The following is a 24940-nucleotide window of genomic DNA, read 5'->3' as shown; positions in this document are numbered from 1 at the left end:
TGTCAGAGATGCTTTATACAGCATACGCAGGAAAACAACTGCTCAGAAAACATTTACTGTAACTCGGTGACACTTAGTCAAGCTGTGGTTCAAAAGCACAGTGAACACAGTATTAGAGAGATGTCAGGTGGGCACATTCTCGGAGACCCATGATGCTCCCACCACTTCAGCAAGAACGACACTATTACGGAAGTATTTAATTTACAAAGCAGAACCCAAGCACTACCATGACTTTTCAGAAGGGGAAAGCAGGCCCCTGGGGGGAGAGCCCAGGCTGCAGCTAGTGGGGGATGGGGGGACAAGGGGGGTGCGACGGGCGCTTGTGGCTTCACTCAGCAGGCCGACTGACCCCTCCTCGAGGCCACTCAGGAGTCACGGGGGGAGGGGCGCAGTCAGGAGGTAAACATGATTCCAGCACGGTGGCCCCGAGGTCCTGAGACCCTGGCCCAAGGTGGGAACCAGTCCTGCGACAGATGCGTGTGTCCGGAGCATCTTCACAAGACGACGAGGCTGAACGAGACAACCCTCCACACTCCCGCGTGAGCGAGTCGATTCAGAAGACCCGCCAACGTCCGCAAGGGCGCGCCTCTGCTTTTCACCAGCTTCCCAGGTGAAGGGCTGTCCGTGCGCGTCAGCGCGCACGACCGGAGAACACACGTCTTCACGAATCATTTCCAGGACATGATGCGGCACAGCAGCAGCCTCTCCAGCAGGAGACCTCTCTCCAGTTTAAGGTGATACCCTGATGATGGGGCCTCCCCCAGCTCCCCGGTCACCTCCCAGGAGGTAGGAGAGTCGCCACATGAGACCCTCACCTCCTGGGGAGGGCCTAGTCGTCGTACCGAACTTCCGCCCGGAGCTCCCTGGTGACGTAGTTCGCCAGCATGGCCAGCAGCTGCTGCTGCAGGGCCTCGCTGCCCATGACCAGCGCGGTCAGCTGCACGGCGTCCGTCCACTCCAGGTGCCTGACGATGGCAGCGGCCTCGTTAAAGAGCTTCTGCTGCTCGGCAGGCGGCAGCTCCATGATGATCTGAGGAACTGGCTGAAACTGTCCACTCGTCATCCAGGCACCTAACAGACCCCCGACGGCGCCCCCTAGAAAACAAAGACGGTTCAGTTAGTCAGGACTGACTCATAAATCAAGGCCTCGGGTTCTCACTGAGAGCACAACCACCGTCATGGCGAGTGGGCAGTCAAGAGGGGGTCGGGACGGGCCCAGCTCACGCCTGCTCCGCCAGGCAGTGCAGAGGGCAAAGGTTTGTGTGGTCTTCAGTCCATCTGGCTCAGACACCTGACACCCAACATGCCCTTTCCTGAGCTCCACGCTCACGGAGGCAACAGGAAGCATCTCCCGCTTCAGCTGTGCTAACTAAATCCTCTTCAGGGCCTGAAGCTTTCCACGCCGCCCATACACATCTCTCTCATCTCACAGGAGAGGACTAAGAAGCAAATGTATCTTCAAGGAGAACCATCTCAGCAGTGAGGCTGAGTTTCCTCCACGGAGCGGCTAATGTGCTCCTTGCCCCTGAACTTTGGAAATTTCCAGTGAAATCACGTGGTTAAAGGACCGTGGGGACAGATAAGGAGACCTTTTCTCTTGAAGCAGTATTTTTCATACAACCCTTCCAAAGTTATATGATAATAAATAAAAATTTAATGTATTCAACTGTTTCTCTTTCTGCTACTCCAAAAGGGCACAAACAACATTTTTTTCTTTTTGGTGAGGAAGATTAGCCCCGAGCCAACATCTGTTGCCAATCTTCCTCTTTCTTCAGAGGAAGATTGGCCCTGGACTAACACCTATGCCCATCTTCCTCTACTTTACACGTGGGACGCCACCACAGCATGGCTTGACAAGCGGCACGCAGGTCCACACCTGGGATCCGAACCCGAGAACCCCAGGCCGCCGAAGTGGAGCACGCGAACTTAACCACCACGCCACCGGGCTGGCCCCGGCACAAACATTATTTTTAAACGTAAATTTATCATCAAAGTTAAGGCACACTGTTTTGGGACTTGAAGACCTGGTATCAACGGAAAGTTCTAACTAACGAGGTGTGGCGCAGGTCTGCTGCAGGAAGGTACCCTAGGGCAGGGGTCTCAAACTCAAGTGCCTTCCGGAGTGAAGTGGGCCGAGTGGGCCTGTGGTAACTGGAGAGCTGGGTCCCTGTCTAAAGGGCCAGTGGCTACCCCATGCCAGCCAACTGCTGCCATACAGAATACCAGATTTGTGTCTTTAAAAAGTCCCATGACTTCAAAGTGTCAGCGATCAGGTATTTAAAAGCTGCAGCCCGGCTGGACTTAGTGACCATCTTTGAAAGACTGGAACACGGAAAGGGGAAACTAGCTTTACAGTGGAGAAACCTGGCAAACACGGCCCTACCCAGGTGATCAGGGGGAACGCCACCAGGGAGGTCCTGCCCTGTGTCCTGATGTCACGGGTCCCGGAAATGGTGCCATGAGAAGGGCACTTCACCTCTGCAATGTTCTTCCCAAAGACCATAACCCCAGGCTAACCCTGAGGCAGTCATCAGGCAAACCCAAATGGAGAGGCGCTCTACACAACACCTGCCCAGTCCTCCTAACACCATCAAGGCCGTGGGAAACGAGCAGTCTGAGAACTGTCACAGACCAGGGGAGACTGAGGAGAAAGGACGATTATATGCAGTGCAGTATCTTCAGCTAGCCTCTGGACATACAAAGAACTTTAATGCAAAAAGTGGTAAAACCCAAAGTCTGGAGAATAGTTAATAGTAATGTATGTATCAGTGTTAGTTTCTTAGTTTTGGCAAATGTACCATGGTAATAGAAGATGTTAACTTGAAGGGAACCGAAACTGGGTGAGGGATACATGGGAATTCTCTGCACTATATGTGCAACTTCTCTGTAAACCCAGTATTATTCCAAAATGAAAAGTTTATCTAAAAGAATACAGCCCGGGCCAGAGAGAACCCATCTGCAGGCTGGACTCGGCCAACAGGCAGTAACACCCGCCCTCTTGCAGGAAGCCAAGGGTGGAGGCACCTGGAAGCACACCCCTCCTCCTGCACCGAGGCCTGCAGGCTGAGCACATCCCGGGACGGGCTTCCTCGCCGCTGAGGGAGCGTTCCAGGGAGGGAGAGTTCCAGGGAGGGAGAGCCAGCAATTCACAAGTTTCACTGAACTTTTCCCCATGACACCAGTGAAACACCTAGAGCCAACAAGAGTTGCACTCATCTGCACTAAACCTTTATGAGAACGTCAATATTTGATTTAGAGCAGCACTTAATGCAAAAAAATCACCAGGAATATTGACCAGCAAATTACTAACTCATTGGAGAAGAGAAAATTCCTTTGTTTTCTTGGTAAAATGATGCTCCTGCCATGACCAGGGGCTGCAAGTATCAAATCCCCCAGGTTCTCTAAGTAGACACTCTGTTCTCTACCAGCTTCAACTCAATCTGAATAAAATATGTCCTCCCAAAATGGCATCTGGGCACAGCTCTATGATAAATGATCCCAGCAAGCCTCCCCTGAGCACAGCACATGGGGTGGGACAAAGCTATAGGGTGTCACTGAGGAAGAAGGCAATGCCTTGTCTCCTCCCTCACTGGCTACTTCCTAGATGGCAAGAAGCTGAGGTCACAGGACTCGCTAATTCACAGAGCTTGGAAAGGGAAATGTAATATGAAAGGTCTGGGGCCACCACACACTGATTTTTCTCCCCAGTGCAGCCTCAGCTTAATGAAATGTCCTTGAATGTCAATCCTACTACCGAAGGGAAGAAGAGAGCAGGAAGCCTTGCCAGTGAGCTGGGAAACAGAAGCCAACCTCAGCAAAAAAGCAGTCATCTCTCCAGCCTGTATTCATGTGAAGACTGTAAGTCATACAGAAAGGATTTCCACCAGACCCCGAGCTCTCTGAGGCCCCCGTATCCCCAGCACAGGCTGCCCAGCACAGAGAAGTCCTTCGGGAGATATCTGTAGAGCCCAGTGTGGCAGTCCATGCCTTTAGCAGATCCCCTGGGTGGCAGGGTCCATCTGAGGCACCTCAAGGGAGGCCTCATCTGGCCTCTCCCTGAGTAAGGCCTGAACGGTGGCCAACTCTGACATCACCCCAGCCCACAGTTTGGGCCACACAGGAATTCTTCCTGCTCCTAATCCAAAGGAAGCAACTTCATTCTAGATCCACAGAATGATGGGAAAATCAGCCAAACGTTCATTCATTGCCAGAAACTGACTCCCAAATAGAAGCAGGTGGTAAGACAAGGGGGCAGGGGCGACCACTCTAGGAGTTTGTTTGTTGCTTTTTCTGCACTGGGCTGTTTGCTTTCAGAATGGGGAAGCTCACTCTGAACGAGCTTGTGTGAAACAGCCAGACAGCATCTGCTCCCAGCAGGTGCTCAGCACATCCCAGCTTCCTCACCGCTTCCCCTCTGCAGTGACGTAATGGTGACGGGGGAGGGAGACCGGCCAAGGGACCCAGGACACACCCCCTGGAGGAAAGGTGTCCTCCAGATCTACATGACACAGATGCCATTTTTGAGAGTGCCCTGCACTTCTGAGGCGTTCACACAGAAGCTTGTATTTTTTTTTTTTTAAAGATTTTATTTATTTATTTTCCCCCCAAAGCCCCAGTAGATAGTTGTATGCCATAGCTGCACATCCTTCTAGTTGCCGTATGTGGGACGCGGCCTCAGCATGGCCGGAGAAGCAGTGCGTTGGTGCGCGCCCGGGATCCGAACCCGGGCCGCCAGCAGCGGAGTGCGCACACCTAACCGCTGAGCCACGGGGCCGGCCCAGAAGCTTGTATTTTTAACAGGACAAATTATGTACACCAAAACCATTTCACAAAAGCGACCTTAACACACTCCTCACACAGCACAGAGACAATCACGAGGTCTCTGTGGATTTGAGGCCTTTTCACGACACCCGTGAGGCACCTGCACTTACCAATGGCTAGTCCCGGTGGGCCGCCAACCAATCCCCCAACGAAAGCCACGGCCCCTGTGACCAGGGCGCCCCTCCCAGAGTGCTTGACTGCCGCCTTCATCTTCCTCTCCTCGGAAATGGAGCAGAGCAGCTTCATGATGTCTTCCACCATGATGGGCATCTTGGCAGACCTCAAAGGAAGCATTTCAAAGGAGAGTTTAAATGAGTGTAAGAGTATTTCCACCCAAATGTTACTCTTCTAGAGTTCTGAGGAAGGGTCCTCATTTCTGGGGACAGAGAAGAGTGGCTCTGCCATGTGTATGATGGGCAGCGCCCAGTCATGTGACAAATTCTGTGGCAGAGAAAGCAGGGCAGCATTCAGCTAATAAGCCAACAGAATCAGCGGCACGGATGACAGGCCGTCTCTGCCCTCTGATGACCTTCCGACTTAGGAGAGATGAAGGAGCAATCCCAGCCACACGCGCCACCAGGTCATCGCAGGTGAGGCGAGTCTGCCCCCCTCTTGCATCGGCAGCCTTCCCAATGGCCCAGGCAATCCCCGATGCGCGAAGCCTGGCAGATGCACAAAGCCCCAGCCACGTGTCCTCTTTCATGTGACACGGCATCTGAGCTCACGTCAAGCCGGAGGAGGGGAAAGGACAGGACTCTGCCACCACACTGGCCTTGCGCCCACACTTGCCCGCTGTGTGACCCGGAGCAGAGGGCCCAATTCCTCACCTGTAAGATGGAGATAAACCACCTCCAGGCTGGACTCTTGTAAGGTCTAAGTAGAGATGCAAGGTGCCTGGTGCAAGCCTGGGACACAGCAGACTCTCAGACCTGATGGCTCTAAATGAACATTCTGTTACTAACACACACCACTGGCTTCCATAAGCAGCCACTCCTAAAGTCAATCCAGTTCCACACATGGGACATTAAAGGCAGGGACACGATGATGCAGAAAGATGAAACAACCACAAAGTAAAAGATATCAAAGAATTCCAGAGGGGGTGCATATGTATGGACAGACGGACAGATGGACCTTTGAAACAATGACCTTCGGAACAATTCTCTGAGGTCAGGAAACTGTTTGCCACACTGGTAGGAAAACAGCAAGCAGGGACACAGGCAAGGGCTGGGCGGGCTCTGGCCCAGGGCGGTGGGGATGGACAGCCCCAACGCTCTGGGGCCACCGGGCAGGGCTGGGAGGTAAAATCACAGCACCAATGAGCTGGGCTTCTCCATCCAGCTTCAGCCGGAACCAAAGCCCCATGGGCACTTTCCTTTCCCACCAACACTCCCCTCCTCACTCACGGCTGAAACATTCCCTAAACAGGAAACAGTCCCTAAGGGAACTTGACCGAGGAAGTTTGGAGCAGATCCTACTGCTCAGTATCTTTTGGTTATATGAGCTCTTTCTGACTCAAGGATAATCCAGAACCAGTCTCTAATACAAAATTATCCTCCCAATCCTGGGAGAGAATTTTGAGCCCTTATAACAAATCTGTGCATCTACCATATCACCAGTCAGGTTTTCAGAACTCTGCAGTCCCAGGAGAGGTAAGAAGCAGCCTGTGCTCCAATCCCTGTAAATGTCTCCCTTCCCCCACCCCACCCTTTTTTTTGTGTGTGAGGAAGATCGGCCCTGAGCTAACATCTGCCAATCCTCTTTTTGCTGAGGAAGACTGGTCCTGGGCTAACATCCGTGCCCATCCTCCTCCACTTCACATGGGACGCTGCCACAGCGTGGCTTGACAAGTGTTGCATCGGTGCACGCCGAGGATCCGAACCGGCGAATCCCGGGCCACTGCAGCGGAGCACACGTGCTTAACCGCTTGCGCCACCCAGTCGGCCCCTCCACCTTGCCCCTTTTGCTAGTGCATAGGAGTCACTGAAGATCTGGTTAAATACAGCCAGTATGGGTGGGCTGAGATTCTGCATTTCCAGCAGGCCCCCCAGGTGGTCTCCTGACCTCACTTGGGATAGCAAGACTCTAAGAGAGCATGACCCAGGACGGTTCACGTCTGTTACTCAGTGCTCGAGTCCAGAAACTGCAAACAGGTGTCTCCCAGATGTGTCTGTTCACCAAGCGGGGTGTGAGAGGTAGTGGCAGGGCAGGCCCTGCAGGGGTGCCCAAGAGACTGGAGGGCAACTCACATCTGCCTGTCCCTGCTCTGGCTCCTGGTGTCCTGGACCTGCCAAAATGCCTCCTGGCTTCCAGGCCCCTCTGCTCACCAGTAGTGACCACTTGCAGACAGGGCAAATGCCTCCTTGTCCTCCCTGGAAGACAGCCTCTTCCACTCTTCTAGAGGTCAAGATCTGTCCACACAAATGTCATGATAATAAAATAGCATCATAACAGTGAAGGGACTAAACACGGCACAAGCCATTCAGAAATGGGGGGACGGAGGGCATAATCTGATTTACCCAGCACCCACGGTCCTGTGAAGCTATGCAGACTAACAAAATGAGTTTATTTCAAATACACATTAAGATAACCAAAGGAATTAATTTCATGGTAAAACCTTTCAAAAAGCTAAAAATCCTCCTGTAAAATATCTAATCACCTTCTTGCTCAGCACTGGTTTAGATCCAGCTTTTTGTCTGTCAATTACGCTGGAAAAAGGGAGAGGAAGCTGAGGTCCCAGGAAGGCCCCTCTAGAGGCGGCAGTGAGCTCCCACTCCCAGAGGCATGCAGACCCAGAGCCCGCCACGCTTGGTCTGTGAGGCTGGCATCCAGGCCAGTGCACTCTGCCCAGAAGCCACTCCTAAAACAGGTTTTCTGCAGAATTATGGATCTGTGCTCTTGAAACAGTTTCTGCACAGCAAGAAAATGCATGCAAAAGAGGCAGGAAACAGATATATACCCACTTCACCCTCTACTGTCTATCAAAAAAAAACCCAGCTTCCGACCTGCTCTGAATGACTTTAAGTCAAAACCTACAGGGGCTAATGAGTCATCATTGTGCAAATGCTACTTCCAACCTCCACTTAGCCCAGCCAGACCAGCACAAGGCACAAGCCAAGGGCTCTGCAGAACTGGAGGGCCAGCAGGTGTCACGGTGTGTGGGAGGGCAGGGGGAGGAAGTGGCCCAACTCTGGCTATTGATGGTGTTTAGGGCAAGCTGCCCCAGGAAGCACCACTCTGGTATGTGGATTATTTCGAGCTGAAGACAATAAGGACTCAGAGAGCTCAGGAAAAATATTTGAGTTTCCCCTCTCAAACTGCCTAAAGAATTTAAAACCAAAAAATCTGTTTTAGGAAGGGGTTATTATCATGACTGTTATAAAAGATAATTTAGGATAGAGGTTACAATAGAAAAGGCACCAACAAGCCCATCTTATCGGGAGTTCTGTCTCTCTGGCCACATTCTTTGTATGGCCCTGCGAGGAGTTGTCAGACAATCATTTACAAGGGAAGTCTCCATTTGTAAAGGTATCTCCCTCTCTGTATTGAGAAAAAGGGGGGGGGTGAGCTCATTTCTAGTAACTTATCAATGTGGAAGATGAGGCCTTGGGGCTGTATAATAAACCTTATTCTTGTTTACTGTGCTTTAGTGGTAATCTCCGGTAACTGACTCCCCCCACCGCCAAAATCCTCCTTTGTCATTGGCTGAAAATGATATTTAAGACGAGAATTTCTGCTATTGTGTTGAGAAACGCAGTGTCCCTGCTTTCTCCCATGTATACATGTTATTAAACTTGGTATTATTTTCTCCTGCTAACCTGTCTTGTTGATTATTTGGCCAGCCAGAAGAACCTTAAGGGAAAGGGCAGAGGGAGATTCTCCCTCTCCCCCCGACAGTTTTGGCGAGCCAGGCAGGAGAAGCACTGGCTGGTAAGTTGCCTTCTCTGGCTGGAAGACCTGCCTTCTCCCTGGACTACTGCAGATGATGAGATACGGGAACGCCTGACGAAAGCCAGCAAAAGGTAAGACTTCTTACCACGTCAGCCTCCTGGAATCTCTATCTGCGGAGTCCGGCGGAAGGAAGTGGTGAGAATTTTTTTCTCTTTCTAAATTTAGATTGGCAGGAGAAAATATTTGAGAAACTAGTTTCTTGGGCTTTTAGTGACTCTTGGTTTAAATTTGGTAGAGTACTCTTGGTTTTTGATCTTGATCCCTTTTCCTCCCAGAGGTAGTCTCTATTTTTCTCTTTTGTCTGTGTCTTTTGTCATAAGAAGGAACTACCATAGGGTAGGACGCAGGCATAGGCCCTATAAGCCTGCTGTCCGGGCCGGCCCCACAGACTGGTGAGTTTGCGGGTCTCACCAGACCGGCGTCTACAAACTTTGCTGTGGGTTATTATGCACATGAAGTGAAGGCCATTGCCGAGGGCATCTTGGAAGCCAAAAATGCTGCAAATTTAAGTGGGCGCGGGTCGAGCAGTTAAGAGCCATTAGGGCGCTCGCCACTTTCAGAAGACTCCCGTGTCAGGATAAGTTGGGTCACGGAACGGGGTAAATGACACAGGTCCCCCGCCAACTGCAAGAAAATGTCTGTACAACGACGAGGTACTCTGTAAAGCACACAGTCCCCAACCCCGCGGCACCTCCCCCTCTAGGTATTATTCTGGCTCCAAGAGACCTAAGGCTTGGCTAAAGCTGTCGTTGTGCACATAAGAAAAAAAAAAAAAAAAAAAACGGATGAGGTTTTTCCTTCTGTCTTGTTCTGTGTCCTGAGAAAACTTGGCTTTGTGACCAGTGAGAATATTCTCCTTGGTCTCCACCATACGGAAGGTGCATTTACCGGGGTGCACCTTGGTGGCCAGTCGAGTAGACTGGGGTTCCGAACTGTCTCTGTCCGGCTGTGCCAAGCTCTCAGGGGAGTCTGAATATCTTTGGGAGTGAATTCTGTGGATCATGGGGGCTACATCATCTGCGCCCTCTCCAGGGACGCCTCTTGCGTCCATGGAAAAGATTTATTCTAAGCGTGGAAAGTTACCTCCGGGTCTTTCCTTAAAAAGGCTTATTGGTTCGAGTCACTATTGGAATAAATATACAAGTAAAGATCCTACTCGTCAATGGCCAGATGACGGATCCTTTAAATTAAAAAAACTTCTAAATTGGAAAAAAAAAATGTTTTGAGAGCTCTCACATAATTGCTTAATTGGTACCTAAAAATTAAGGCCAGAAAAAGGAAGGGAAAAATTTGACTAGTCTTAAGACCTTGACTCAGGTTACAATTAAATTGAGAACATGTAAAAGTGTAAGTGTTGATAAGATTATAAAGGTTAGAATGTTTGAGCTAATTTTATATAAAGAGGTTACATCAACTTTGCCTGAATATGTTTTAAAATGTCTGACTGGGAATGCTTCTCTTGTCCAAAATTAAAAGACCAAGACCTATTGATAAAAATCTTAATGATAATTATGTTTAAAGGTATAAGAGGTGACGAAATTTACATGAAATTTTGTAAGAAAAAAACTGATGTTATTTCTATTACAGAACTGGTTAACAAAAATAATAATTTAAATGATGGCTAATTTTATCTGAGGTCTTATGAAGTCTTATAGACAATCTAAATAATTATTGGAAATAAGTAACTAAATAGTTGTAAAAAAGATGAATGTTAGATGAACTTTAAACAATAATTATGTGTTATGGTGGTTACAGCTTCCAAACTCTTTTTGGTGACTTAAAACTTAAGAGTTTTGCTAAGTTTTATGATAAAAATTCTCTGAGTATCATCATTTCCAAATAAGATATTAGACATTGATTGCTAAATGTACATTTGTCTACTTTTGGCTTTTCATTACAGGAAAACTAAAAGATATTTTGGGTCTATTGGTAAACATGTGTTTTATTAAAAGATTGTACTATAAAATAATGTGTTTCTAAAGTTACAAAGTGTTTATAAATTTTCCAAGCCACAAGATACTAATGTAAAAAAAAGTTTATAATTGTTTACTTAGTTTTTACTTACAAATTAAGGTTCCTAAGGGTTAAAATTTCTAATTAATATATGTGATTGAAGCTACTAAAAAAATTAAGAAAAATATGTCTGTGTACAAGAAAAGTAAGATGTATAAAGGTACAAAGAATAAAAATATTTTGTTTGGTTAAAAAAGATAAATTTGCCCTCAAGTACTAGGAGGGAAAAGAAAGACATGGGACAAATTCTGAATGTAAAAAAAAAGTTATAGAAGGTTTGTGAAAGAAGAATTCTGGAAAAAGAGTTTTATGCATGGTCAAGTTGGCTAAGATTAAAATAAATTTAATTAAGTAAATGAGTTTTAATAGCAGAAATAAGCTGGTGCAAAATTAAAATTTGGTCTTCTGTCTCTTAAAAGGATAATTTACTTAAACTTGATAAAGAGGTTATAAAAGATTTTTCTTTACCTTTGAGTAAGTCTACCTAAAAGACAAAAAAAAAAAAAACTGTTAAAATAATTTCCTACGTTCAAAAGACTGAGGTCTCTCTATTAAGGCTTTTAGACTGTTAATGCTCTGTTTACTTTGATTGTTTACATTTTTGACAAGCTCCCCCAAAATTCATATCTTAAAGTCTTTTTTTAACTTTTATTTCTTTGAGAATTTTCAAAGGGCCCTGGAACTTCTCAAAGAAATTTGCTCTCTTCCTATAAGGGAAAAGATACTAAACTTATTAGGCTGATTCAGTATGTTAAATTACATAAAAAGCATTGTCAGACCAGTGATGATAAGCCTGCTTAGGTGCTATTATGTGGGCAAATGTTATTGACATAGGTGTTTTAAAATTGTATAACATTACTAAAATTCTGATCTGTCCTGATTATCAGTCATAATTCTGGTTATTATTATTTTAAAGTGTTGTATGTCACAAAATTAACCAAATTTCTTTGGCAATTGCCATTTTGAGGTCTTTTTGTTTACAGACATTTCTTTGCTCTAATGCTTTTACAAAATATGTTTCAACTTCAGAAAAATTCATAGAAAAGACTCTGATGTTTACACTGAAATACAGGTTTCTGACAAACTTTCTGATCATAAAACTGAACTTGGTAAGAAATTACAAAAATCTGATAGAAAAACTGACTTCATGAAGCTGCTAACAAAAAGACTGGGATCGAGAATAGATTACACAGGACTGAATGAACTGATAAAGATGATTATAATTTTTATAATTTTTCGTTTAAAGTATTGCTAAATTTTTACTGTTTTGTTTTTTCAGATTTAAAAAAAACTTTTTCTCTTTTCTCCTGAGCTAGCTATGACTTATAACAATTTGGTAAATGATATTTTTGTAACTAAAATAAAAATATTTATCTTTTTCTCTCTACCTGATCCCTCCAAGATTTGGAAACTCTTAGTAAGTAAATATTGTTGTTTTCATGGCAATATAGTTGTTTACATAAGTTCAATAAAAATCTGTTCTCCTTATAACAGGACACAATTGAAAACACTGGTTATATTACCAAGGTTGTGACTAGAACATCATATTTGCGATATAACCATACAACTTTTGAAAAATAAAGATTAGACTTTATAAAATAAAGCCACGTGGAAATATTGGCCTGGTACCTTATGTTCCAAACAGCACTTACCAGAATAAGTAAAAAATGTCACTTATCTGGCAGGTACAAAGAACCTCAAAATATTTTAGAGAACCTCAAAAAAAAAATTCACCCAAATCTATAGATATTACAGACAAAGTCTGATGACAAAATCCTTGGCTTGGCTTTCCTGGCCTGGAGAGGCCTTTAAAGTTAAATCTGAGATTCCTTATAAAAAGTTCCAGCAAAGCAGATTTAAAAGAGCCTATGTGATCAACTGCTATTCTTGCTGTACTTATATAAATAATTGAGCCAACTCTATTAGAACTAGACTTATTTTGCAAACTAGTTTTAATTTTGCTATCAATAAAAATGAGGGTGATTTTAGAGAGAAAAATTATATTTCAATAAAAACTATTTCAGTATAAGTTTGCGGATATTAGCTCCTAGTTTTGTTGTCTTTTGAAGTTTTTGTTTTATATCTGTTGACTGGACTGGATCCCGATTTCTTCTAGTCTCCTGAAATATCTGGTTACAGATGTCCAAACTAATGTTTTTGATTTTCTCCATCATTTTCATTTGAAATCACTAAAAACTGAACCTGCCCTTTTTCCTGAAGCCTTACAAACTAAAACTGATAAACTTGATATAAACTTAAGAGATGACCTGACGATACCATCAGTTCCATCAGAGACATTTTATTTTTTTTTTTATTTATTTTTTTTTTTAAAGATTTTATTTATTTTATTTTTCCCCCCAAAGCCCCAGTGGATAGTTGTGTGTCGTAGCTGCACATCCTTCTAGTTGCTGTATGTGGGACTCGGCCTCAGGATGAACGGAGAAGTGGTGCCTCGATGAGCACCCGGGATCCGAACCCGGGCCACCAGCATCGCAGCGCACGCACTTAACCACCAAGCCACAGGGCCGGCCCAATCAGAGACATTTTAAACTGCAAAAGATACTTTGACGCTGACATCTAAAATTCTTCTTCACTGGCTGTCCTCTGAACTCAAAAACTGGTTTACAATTTGCTCTAACCATTAACCTTGTTTTTCTTTCATTTACACAAATATACTTTTAGAGTCTGCCATGCTGTTGGCACAATTTAGAAATCCCGTAGATTCTTAACTTCTGCAAAAACTCCTATTGCTAATAGACACTTAATTACAGCCTTATTACAAGCTATTCACCTTCCTTCAAAAATTGCCATTGTTCATTGTTCAGCCCATACTAAAAAAATTGATGTCATATCTTTAGAAAATGACAGGGCTGACAGAGCTGCTAAAACATGCAGCTCACTATGGACCCCCTTATCCGTTTTCCACCCAATTCTTAAACCTGCCTTTATCCCTGACTGATGTTATTAACTATCAGGCAAATGCCCCACTATCTAAAAAAGACAATTAGATACAAAAGGGTGCCAAACAATTATCAGATAGATTATACATTAGACCAAATAGACTTCCAGTAACTCCTTTTCTTTTGACTTTTTGGCTTACACTTATCTCCCACCAAATGGGACATATGTGCAAACGGGGGATAGGTAAGGAACTGAAAGACAATTGGTTTTGCCCTGGCATCCATAAAATTTCTGACCAAATCACCTCCCAGTGCACAACTTGCAAATCTTACCAAGTCTCTGGGAGAAATCAGTGTGATCCAGGAAGTCCTCCCAGGCCCACGCTGCCTTTTGCGGCACTCCAAATGGATTTTATAGACTTGCCTTCAGCTTTAGGTTACTCTCACTGTTTGGTTATTGTCTGCATGTTTAGTGGATGGACTGAATGCTATCCGACCAGACATGCAGATGCCACAACAGTGGTAAAAAAAATTAATAACTGAAGTTATTCCTCGTTTTGGCATTCCTTTATGGATTGAATCAGACCAAGGAACTCATTTTTCAGCAGAGATAAACCACTTGCTTGCAAAAACTCTGGGGTATTCATTAAAATTTCATACCCCATATCACCCTCAGTCATCAGGGCAAGTGGAACGTAAAAATCTAGATATATAAAGAACTCTAGGAAAAATCTGTCAAGAAACTGGACTTAAATGGCCAGAAGCTCTGCCCTTGGCCCTTATGAAGATTCAAAATACTCCAAATAGAAGGCATGGATTGACTCCTTTTGAAATAGTTTTTGGACGTCCAATGCCTACTGGTGTCTCTAAACCTTCAATTCCTGGATTAAATGAATATTATGGGAACTTAAGTAAACAATTTGATGCTATGACTTGTTATATACAAAAATTAACTAGTATACTTGAAGCATATCATCAACAGGTAAAAGAGGCGTGGCCCCCACCTTCTGACAAGCCTTGCCATCCCTTTCGACCAGGAGACCGGGTGTACATCAAGTTCTTTAGAAAAAAACACGCACTGTCACCTCGCTGGGAAGGACCTTATGAAGTCTTACTGACGACCTGCACTGCCATCAAAATAAAAGAAAAATCTTCCTGGATCCATGCGAGCCACGCCAAAATAGACCCAGAACATCGCTCTCAAGACAACTGGGAGATAATCCCCACAGGTGACCTTAAATTAAGGATTTCGAGGGCCAAAACACAGGCCCCAGAAGCAGCCGACATCACAAAGTAGACAGCTTTTCCCAAGATCACGGATCAAGAAAACCTACTTTGACCCATTTCCCCCCCCCGTTGCTTTAAAATTCCCTATATATATATATACACACTCGCACACACAATCTATTAGTGGATATATATATATATATTTTAATCATTTATTAGAAAGCTGACTGGAGAGTGCTGGTCTCTATCTGTCCCTCTTCCCTCTCTAAGTCTCCGCTATGGGCTCTTTTCCGATCTGTGTCTGGCTTTTACTAACCCTCTCCTTTTCAACAGGTCGGGCACAGACCAAACACCCCCTCGTGCCAGTTTACCAAGCCCTAGCCACGTTAACTAATCAATCTGACTGTTGGTTATGTCAACAGCTAGATAGTGCAAAAGAACCTGAACTCGTCTTTGTTCCTGCTGATGTGAACACCTGGTGGACTAAGTACGGAAAATGGACGAGTAACAGAGTATGGTATCCGCAACAAGGGAAACTTCACTCTGCTTCTTCTCCTGGTGGCATCTTCAGAACTCTCAAGGGAATTGTAAGTGACTCTATCACTACTCCCTCTGGCACAAACATTTGCCAAATCACCAAGTGCTCTGGATGGCCTACGAGCCACCCGTGTGCAACTTGGGGTATCGCAGCTATCCACATGGTTAAGCTGCCCAATGCCACAGACTATATATGGGTGGATCAAAAATCTGGACTCACCTGGTCAGGTGACAAGACCAGGCTTTATAGCTGCCAAAATCAGACTGCAGGCCTCCTGTACCAGCTATTCCGCAATCTATTCTGTTCTCACAGACTGACAGGAGCTCATGGGAAATAGAGATGTTTAGGTAGTAACATTGCAAGTGGCACAGATCATAAAATAGTCCAGATCCTGAAAACTACAGACTCAATTCTAACCTTGTCTTTAAACTACACTGGTCTTTTCCTTTTATGCGGCAACAAAGTATATAAAAGATTCCCACCTAATTGGTCAAGACGATGCGGACTTGGATACCTGGCTCCTTCTGTCACCAAACACTCCACCTTAAATGCTAGCCAAAATTACAAACTTGGGTTCGTTTGTTCATAAGATTGTGCCACATAAACGTGCCAGTCGAGAAATCGTGGAAAATCCACTTGTGTATCACAACTCCAAGTTCTTTTCAGCCTTGAGAGTCCTATTCCCCGGCTTTAGAGATTATGAGTTAGAGAAAACAATATTAAATCTCTCTATGGTAATAGAACAAGAGTTCAACACCACCATACAAACCTTAAACATACTCCAGTCAGAGATTAACAGCCTAGCATCTGTGGTGCTCCAAAATCGACGTGCTCTGGACGTACTCACTGCCCAGCAAAGAGGAACATGCTGCACAATCATTGGAGAAAAATGTTGCTTTTATGTGAATCAAACAGGTCAAGTAATATCTAACTTAAATCTATTAAAAGAGAAGATTGACATTTTTCATCAGATAAACGAAGCTCACACATTTTATTAGACTGACTTATTTCCAGGATTGGGGGACTGGTTTAATGGAGTATGGGAAAATGTGCTCCGATTTGTTCTTTTCTGCTTATTCATCCTCATTCTAATCTATGTTCTTTTCTCTCTCTTTGCAGACTTCTTGTCACCCGGGTACTAACACGATTTCTCTCTCCACAGTCACCAGCTCAGCTTTTAATATGTGAAACTTCTAGGGAAGTTTCAGAGGAGGGAACTGATGGTGCTCAGGGCAAGCTGCCCCAGGAAGCACCACTCTGGTATGTGGATTATTTCGAGCTGAAGACAATAAGGACTCAGAGAGCTCAGGAAAAATATTTGAGTTTCCCCTCCCAAACTGCCTAAAGAATTTAAAACCAAAAAATCTGTTTTAGGAAGGGGTTATTATCATGACTGTTATAAAAGATAATTTAGGATAGAGGTTACAATAGAAAAGGCACCAACAAGCCCATCTTATCGGGAGTTCTGTCTCTCTGGCCACATTCTTTGTATGGCCCTGCGAGGAGTTGTCAGACAATCATTTACAAGGGAAGTCTCCATTTGTAAAGGTATCTCCCTCTCTGTATTGAGAGAAAGGAGGGGGTGAGCTCATTTCTAGTAACTTATCAATGTGGAAGATGAGGCCTTGGGGCTGTATAATAAACCTTACTCTTGTTTACTGTGCTTTAGTGGTAATCTCCTGTAACTGACTCCCCCCACCGCCAAAATCCTCCTTTGTCATTGGCTGAAAATGATATTTAAGACGAGAATTTCTGCTATTGTGTTGAGAAACGCAGTGTCCCTGCTTTCTCCCATGTATACATGTTATTAAACTTGGTATTATTTTCTCCTGCTAACCTGTCTTGTTGATTATTTGGCCAGCCAGAAGAACCTTAAGGGAAAGGGCAGAGGGAGATTCTCCCTCTCCCCCCTGACACTATTCAACAGTTCCACACCACGGGTGGAGGTGGCATTGTGGCTGCCTCGATCCATGGGAAAGCTGGTTTAATTTCCTTGCAAGAATCATTTTAGAAGTCAGAGCATCAACAGACTCTTGCTGTGGAAGAAAGGTTTGCAGCCCCATGTCCTAAGCACTTGCTACAAAGCTAGCCTCCTGGCTTCTCCAGGCTAGCCAGAGTGAGGAGGGGAGTCAGTACCGCTTCTCCGTCTCCCACTCCACGCTTGCCTTTGTCTGGAAGTGACAGGGAAGCGGGTGAGGAGGGAGGAGGCGGGACAAGCACCCCAATGGGGACAGACCTCAGAAGGGTGGGAGTGCCCCCCCCATATCACACCTATTTCAGAATCAGATTTGTCCACAAAACAAGCTCTGGTCACAGAAAGCCCATCTGCCAGCCAAGGGAAGGCAAATGCCAACTTGAAGCCCTGGTTTCTCACAAGCGCCCAGGCTGGGCTGCTGACTGCAGCGGGGTTCTGGGGAAGAGGGAGATGAGCCCGTCCCTGAGGCTGCAACTCGGCTTTTTGAGAGGGACCATGTTGTAAGCGAGGAGAGTGAGGTAGCCTTTAGAGCTAACACAGACCTCCATGCCCCTGGTTCTTTACAAAAATTAGAAAAGTGGAGCCTCTTAAGAGAGTGATCTCGCTCACCTGGAATCCTCAGTACTTTCTACTTCTCTGACGGAATTTACAAAACTCCACTGTGCACGATGGCCCTTGTAAACCTTGTCTTCCCACCTTTCTAGGCCCCAGTGCAAGAGTTGCAGGTGGATCTCAGCAGCAAACATTGTCAGATTAGCCCACAGACTTTTTAAAAAATGAATTAGTCGCCAGTATTTAAAAATCAGGAGATTTCACATAACCCTCAGATTCCACCTGTCTTGAAAAAATCAGAAGAGCAAGCCACACTGACCTGCCCTCCTGCAGCAACTGCGGCCAGAGCTGAGCAGGTGCGCCCTCTCTCTGCCACAGGCCCTGGTGGAGGACACTACCCACTCATCTGGCCCATAAGCAGGTCACTTCTCACCTCTCAAAGCACCCCTGTTTCTTCTTTAAAAGGCTAAGGAAGCTACCAGTCCCCACCCAAAACTAATCTCCCCTCTCAAATCATTCACATCCCTTCCTGATCCTCTCTAACGCCCAGATGCTCTCCCACAGGGCAAGGCCAGGTGTGCTGACCCACCCAGGGGTCCTGCTAGGGTTCTGCCTCACATCTGTAACACCCGCCACACACACCCAGAGACCCAGCCTACTGCAGGGGGTCTCACAAACACACCCCCAGGTTATTGAGAAGGGTGACGCACATACCCCACACACACTTGGCTTACTGCAGAAGTCACACACACACTCCCCCAGGTTACTGAGGAGGGTCACACACACACACACACACACACACACACACACACCCAACTTACGGAGAAAGGTGAGACACAGAGAGACACACACACACGGACCCGACTTACTGCAGGAGGACACGGACACACACACAGGTGACACACAGAGAGACACACACACGGACCCGGCTTACTGCAGGAGGACACGGACACACACACAGGTGACACACAGAGAGACACACACACGGACCCGGCTTACTGCAGGAGGACAAGGACGGACACACACACGGACCCTGCTTGCGGCAGGAGGACACACACCCCCACACACCCGGGTGAATGCGCAGGCGCACGGCTGGGGGCGACGGCTCTGGACTCGGCCGCCGGGTCTAAGCCAGGTCTGCTGCCCGCCTGACGTCTGGAGCGACTGCGCTCTCCGTGCCTCAGTTTCCCCGTACCGAGGACGAGTGCGCCGGCAGCGTGCCCCCGCGCCGGGAGGGCCAGGCCCCGCGCTCCTCCGCCCCGGCCCCGCGCCGGCCGCGAGGCCCCTACCTGGGGGAGGCGGCCGCCGCGCCCAGGACAGAGGCCGGCTCGCCGCGGGCACTGGGCGGCTCCCGGCCCCGCCCGCCGAGGGTCCCCCGGCCCGGCAGCCGCGGCGCAGGCCCCGCCCCCCGCCTTCCGGCCGGCGCGGGGGCTTCCGGGTCGGCGCCAGCAGGTCGGGCGTCCCCGCCGCCCGCTCTCGCGGGAGCCCGCGGGCGCCTCCTCCCGGCGCGGGGGGGCGGGGCTCCGCGCCCGCAGGCGCGCCCCCGCACGCTTCAGCCGGGTCCCTCGGCGTCCCCCCGGAGACCCTCCCGCCCGACCCTCCGTGCGGGGTGGCAGACCCTCGGCCCCGCCCCGGCGCGGCGGAGGGCGCAGTGGCCGCGGGCGTCGAGGCTGTGAGTGCGCGTCTGGCGAGCGCAGGGCCCCCGGGCGGCCCAGGCGCTCGGGGTCTGGGGCTTGGCAAAGGCCGAGCGCCGCTTTACTCCCCGGGTTCCAGGGGAGGGGAGGTCCGGCCTCCGGGCAGGGCGGACCTTGGGGAGCCTCTGGGGAGGGTGCGACGGGCGTGAGGGGGCGGGGTAACAGAGCGGCCGGGGAACGCCTCACAGGGGTGTGTGGAGAAGCCCCCACGCAGGCGCACGCGCAAGGGCTGGCCCTGAGCCGTGTCTAATCTGAGAAAGGCTTCTGGGGGCTTCCCGTGGACTGTCGCCCTTGATCCTGAGCGCAGTCCCGCACGTGGGCACAGTTGTCGCCGTATTACACACAGGGGCAGAGAGCGGCCCAGGGCCGTCCAGGTAGGGAGTGTCAGGGTCCGGACTCCAGCCGGGGCCCGCCTGGCTCAGAGCCCTTGCTCTCCCTCTCCGGATGGCGTCTTTCATCCTGCCGCGGTCATTTTGTTTCTCCCCCCGCCTTCTCCTTCTTCTGAATGGGAAAGTACTTTGGGAACATATATGTATATATATATAAAAAATATATATATCTCATACCTCGATAAAGTGGTTTAACATTTTTAAGCCACTTTATTGAGGTATGATTGACATACAAAAAGTTGTAGGTATTTAATATGTATAATTCAATGAGTTTGGGGTTAAGTACACACCCATAAGTACAAACCATCACCACCATCGCGGCCATAAATATGTCCATCACCTCCGGAAGTTTCCTCCCACCCCCTTTATTATTATTATCATTTGTGTGTGTGTGGTAGGAACACAACGTAAGATCTACCCTCTTAGCAAACTTTAGTGTACAGTACAGTATTGTTAGCTATAGGCAGTACGTGCTATAGCAATCTCCAGAATTCTTGATCTTACATAACTGAAACTTTGAACTCTTTAACTCGCATTATTTTGTTACCTGTTTCCCCTCTGTCCTCAGGCATTTACCAGGGTTCCCCTGGCCGCAGTGAAATCATTCGTCCATTCCTGAATAGGAGCTTTTGCTTCGGGAATGACTTGCAAGAGTAAAAGTTAACTGAGGCTGAGATAGCCCAGCTCACCACGGTGTCTCCAGGCTGGGACCTGAGTGAGATCCTCCGGTTTCTCTGCGGGCAGCTCCCTCTGGCGGCACATTGAAGGACTGGGCCTGCTGACTCCTTCCCCAGAGACGGAAGGGAGAGTACTGGGAGGAGGGAAGATGCTGGAGGGGAGAGCAACCACAAGGTTGGGCCTCTCTAGAGCAGGTGAGCTGTGAGAAGTCAGCAACCTGGGACCTCCGTTCTCATATGAATGGAGTCATAAAATGATGCACACACCGAAGCCCGTAAATGTAACACACGGTACCACATTCTCATAATGGTGCCAGGCTTCCTGCGAAGTGTGTCCTGTGAGTGAGCTGCACAGTGGGGTCTCCATCATGGTGTGGTGACTGTGCACTGGCCCAGCATACAGCTAGTGCCTTCATGATGCTTACAGTCGTCAGGTCTGGCTGGGTGACCTTGGGAAAGTCATCCACCTTCTCTGGTCAGTGTCCTCATTTGGGGAATGACAATAATAACAGTGCCTGTCTCACAGGATTAAGATTAAAGGAGGTTGTGTGTAGGAATCTAGATTATTCTTGTTTACATTGTAGGATATGAAAATGAACAGCATCTCCAAAGTGCCAAATGTGAGCCTCATGTGCCCAGAGCGGCAGGAAACCCGATTCTGCCCCAGCCTGCACAATGCACCCTTTTCCTAATGGGGGCAAGAATCCCCCAGGGTGCTAGGTTGTGTTCACAGAGCCAGCTGGAGCCAGAACGCAGATGGGGCCCCCTGAGGCCAGCGCCCTAATCCCACCCTTTTGCAGAGGCTGAGTGAGCCAGCACCTGATTTCCATGGCTCTTTCAGGATAAACCCAGCCAGACGGAGGGCTGGATAACCCCACACGAGGTCACACACACACAAACCCGTGCAGCCTCTTAATAAGCATGCAAATAAACGTGATGTCATTTTGACACCAGAACTAAACTGTTCTGGTCAGTGTTCTTTTTATTTTACATTACCTCTAAGGAGGCACCACGGTCTTTTCGGTGCTTGGGGATTCCCAGCAAACTCTAGCCTCGCAGGCAGTCATTTGCCCTAAGGCCCCCACAGAGCCAGGGTTTTGGGACAGGAGAGGTTCCAACCCCCCTTGCTGGGCCCAGGACACCCTTCCTAAGGACCCCTGAGTCCTCAGCCCTGGAAGTGGAGGAGGTGTCCCCTGCCCTCCATCCTTCCCCAGGATGCATGCCATTCCTTTCACATGTGAAGTTTTCTGTGCACTGCTGGGCACGTACCCCATGGATTCATTTCCTAGCGCCCCATAACGAAGGACCACAAACTGGGTGCTTAAAACAGAAATCCACTGTCGCACCGTTTTGGAGACTACTCCAAGGTGTCAGCAGGGCCATGCTCCCTCTGAAACCTGTAGGGGAGAATCCTGCCTTGCCTGTTTCTAGCTTCCAGTGGTGGCCATCAATCCTTCGCATTCCTTGGCTTGCAGCTGTATCTCTGCCTCTGTCACCATGTGGCGTTCTTCCTGTGTGTCTGTGTCCCATTTTCCATCTTATAAAGACACCAGTCAGACTGGACTAAAGGCCCATGCTAATGACCTTGTCTTAACTTCATTACATCTGCAAAGACCCTATCTTCAAATAAGGTCATATTCACAAGTACCAGGGATGAGGACTTGAACATATCTTTTTGGGCAACACAATTCACCCCCAAACACCAGGTACTCAGCAAATGCCAGCTGTGGTGGTGATTATCTGAGGATGCACTTGATGTGTGCTTGCGAAAAAGAAAGAACAGCGTCAGCCCCTGCCTCCTGTCAGAGGGGCTGTGTGCAGGAGCACCAGCCAGCCGCCTGCCTTCAGTCTGGGGAGAGCTTAATTCTGAAAGGGTTGTTGAGGGACAAGGTAGCTTTGGGACTGAAAATGAGCTCGTCTCAGCCTTCATCATTATTCTAAATAATTAATTCATCTTCTTCCTTGGTGTTTACATCCTTCAAATATTTGTAGATGGTTATCATGTCCCTTTAGTCATCACTTAGCACCACTACATATTTGCCATGGTGTTGAGTGTGGCTATCCTTGTCATTATTATTATTATTATTATTATTTCGTCCCAGCACACTTCCTTAGTCCCTCAACTGCCATCGTCGCTGTGTGAATTTCCTCCATGTTCCCAGCCTTTCAAGTGCCAAGTTCCTCAGGGATGGAACGTTAGGAGTCAGTAGTGGTGACAGTACGGCTCGCAGGCCCTTTGGCCCCCTACTCCTCTGTAATTTTCATCAGTTTCCCCAAAGCCACATCAAATGAACGGATAAGCTAAGTAAAAAGTATGCTTACAGTGCAAATGCAGTTTCTAGACAAATCCCCCCGCCCCGCTTCCATCCAGATAATCCTCAATTCCTCCATTACGAAATGAGGATCAGAATCCTTGCCGTCAACAGCCTGGGATCACTGTGAGGACTGAGTGAGGGAGGAGGGACAGGGCTCTGTAAACTCCAACGCGGGAGAGAGGCAGCACCAGCAATGCCTTCAACACACGACTGGATTTCTGCAGAGAGTCCCAGGGGTCGGCTGCTCTAAAAAGCTAGAAATTCTAAGCTAGAATTTACAAAATGAACTCGATAGTACAGAGATTCACCCTAAAATCTGTTTGTTGAAAGAATGTAGAGACGCCCTACTTCAAAATCCACGATTAGATTTTAGTATTCCAAATGAAGTATGGAGCTTGGAGCCGATGGGCCCTTGGAGACATGTTACAGATGGCCCTGAGGGGGCTATGGAGGGTTATGCTGCTATAAAAGGTTTTTTTAAAAAATCCACCTTGGTTTCCATTTCAGATCTCGCTGAAGAGTTTTTCTGTACCCATAAGACTTATTTTCAGTCTGAGAAGAATGATTTTCAATGGTTCTGTTGAACATGCAATTCTCACGCAAGGATTTCTATAATTATCCTGTTTCAGTTATAATACAGTTTCTGGAACAATAGGACTTTTATTGTATTGCCATATCTGTTATAATAGATGTTTTATTACAGAAAATTATGGTAGAGTCACTATTATGATTCTGAAGTTTTTATTTCAAATTGCTCATAGGATGGAAATTCTTTCTCCCAAGTAGTTTTTACTTTAATGCTGCTTTGGGGTTTTTTTGGTTTGTTTTTTCTTTTTTGATTTTGGTGTGTTTGGGATTTTGTTCAATGGCAGAATGTTTTCTTTTGCTCCAGCACACATTGTGGCTGAGAAGTTACCCCTGGTGTTTGTTTGTTCATTGTTAGCATGTGGTGCACACAATTTTTTTTAATGTCATCTAGATTGTTCTATAAAGATCTGCGTGCTTTAGTCTGCTCAGGCTGCCATAACAAATACCACAGACTGGGTGGCTTAAACAACAGAAATGTGTTTCTCATAGTTCTGGAGGCTGAAGTCTAAGATCAAGGTGTCAGAAAAGGTAGGTTTCACTCTGAGACCTCTCCTCTTGGCTTGCAGGTGGCTACCATCTTACCATGTGCTCACGTGACCTCTTCTGTGTGCACTTGGGGTGGAGGGTGGGGAGCAAGCTCTTTGGTGTTTCTTCTTTTGAGAACACTATTCCTATCATATCAGGGCCCCACTCTTATGACCTCATTTAATCCTAATGACCTCCTTAGAGGCCCTATCTCCAAATACAGTCACATTGGGGGTTGGAGCCACAACATGTGAATTTTGGGAGCACACAATTCAGTCCATAGCACTGCATAATTTTTATTATTATTGCTGAAGAAATACCCAGAGCCCTTATAGTAAATGAAGCTGATAAACTATATTTTGAGAAGGAATAAATAATATTAATGAGAGTGACAACAGAGAATTTGAAACTTCAAGCACAGATAAACTAGGTAATATCCTATTTCTGACGCTAGCCCACCGGGGAGAGGAGAGGAGAGTGAGGGCTGGAGGTTTTCTTGGTTAGCTCACTGGCCTCACACTCCCAGCTGGTGGAGGCAGAGCTGGGATCTGGAACATGTTTGTTGACTCCAACTTGAAGATTTTAGCCGCCAGGAAGTCACCACTTCTGGAGAAAGGCTGATCCTCAAATCTTGGACATCAGGTCTAGCTGTAGGCCCAGTGAATCTTTCCACAATGGAAAGATTTAAGGACTGTGAAAAGTCCCAAAATATCTGCCCACAGCACTCCAGCACCGTCAGAACCCGCCTCGGAGATTAGCCATCATTCCCACAGGTCCC

The 24940-nt window shown here is 47.1% G+C and overlaps 1 protein-coding gene and 1 long non-coding RNA gene across 12 annotated transcripts; one reads left to right on the top strand and one right to left on the bottom strand.

The window, feature by feature from the left end:
* Positions 1 to 39: 39 nt before the first annotated feature.
* Positions 40 to 19356, bottom strand: C33H19orf12 (chromosome 33 C19orf12 homolog). 10 transcript variants are annotated; one of them, XM_087421874.1, is made up of 5 exons: positions 19043 to 19122; positions 16217 to 16315; positions 5649 to 5759; positions 4932 to 5101; positions 40 to 1095 (listed from the first exon to the last, which is right to left on the bottom strand). In XM_087421874.1, exons 4-5 carry the CDS (start codon positions 5089 to 5091, stop codon positions 830 to 832), a joined length of 426 nt encoding a protein of 141 aa, XP_087278000.1. In that variant the 5' UTR covers positions 5092 to 5101; positions 5649 to 5759; positions 16217 to 16315; positions 19043 to 19122; the 3' UTR covers positions 40 to 829. The 10 variants fall into 10 exon arrangements, with proteins under 10 accessions (XP_087278000.1, XP_087278004.1, XP_087278007.1 ...); XM_087421878.1 differs by lacking the exons at positions 16217 to 16315; positions 19043 to 19122 and adding an exon at positions 19264 to 19352; XM_087421881.1 differs by lacking the exons at positions 16217 to 16315; positions 19043 to 19122 and adding an exon at positions 19264 to 19309 and having other exon boundaries at positions 5649 to 5726.
* A 99-nt stretch (positions 19357 to 19455) lies between these two features.
* On the top strand, positions 19456 to 22825 carry LOC147912923 (uncharacterized). Of its 2 annotated transcripts, XR_015549522.1 has the most exons (3): positions 19456 to 19646; positions 20626 to 20929; positions 21319 to 22825. It is a non-coding gene; the product is annotated as an uncharacterized LOC147912923 (long non-coding RNA). The 2 variants fall into 2 exon arrangements; XR_015549521.1 differs by lacking the exon at positions 19456 to 19646 and having other exon boundaries at positions 19836 to 20929.
* The last annotated feature ends 2115 nt before the right edge of the window (positions 22826 to 24940 follow it).

The sequence above is a fragment of the Ceratotherium simum genome, chromosome 33 (genome assembly GCF_057802395.1).
Source record: "Ceratotherium simum simum isolate JZ-2026a chromosome 33, ASM5780239v1, whole genome shotgun sequence".
Taxonomy (NCBI): Eukaryota; Metazoa; Chordata; class Mammalia; order Perissodactyla; family Rhinocerotidae; genus Ceratotherium; species Ceratotherium simum.
This window is presented reverse-complemented; position numbering and strand designations above follow the sequence as displayed.

Bases quoted from the DNA above. Each gene is read 5' to 3' on its own strand.
- C33H19orf12 (XM_004439798.3), bottom strand. From the start codon at position 5,115: ATGCTTCCTTTGAGGTCTGCCAAGATGCCCATCATGGTGGAAGACATC. The intron at 1,096-4,931 runs GTAAGTGCAGGT...TTTGTTTTCTAG, and splicing joins CCCACCGGGACTAGCCATTG to GGGGCGCCGTCGGGGGTCTG.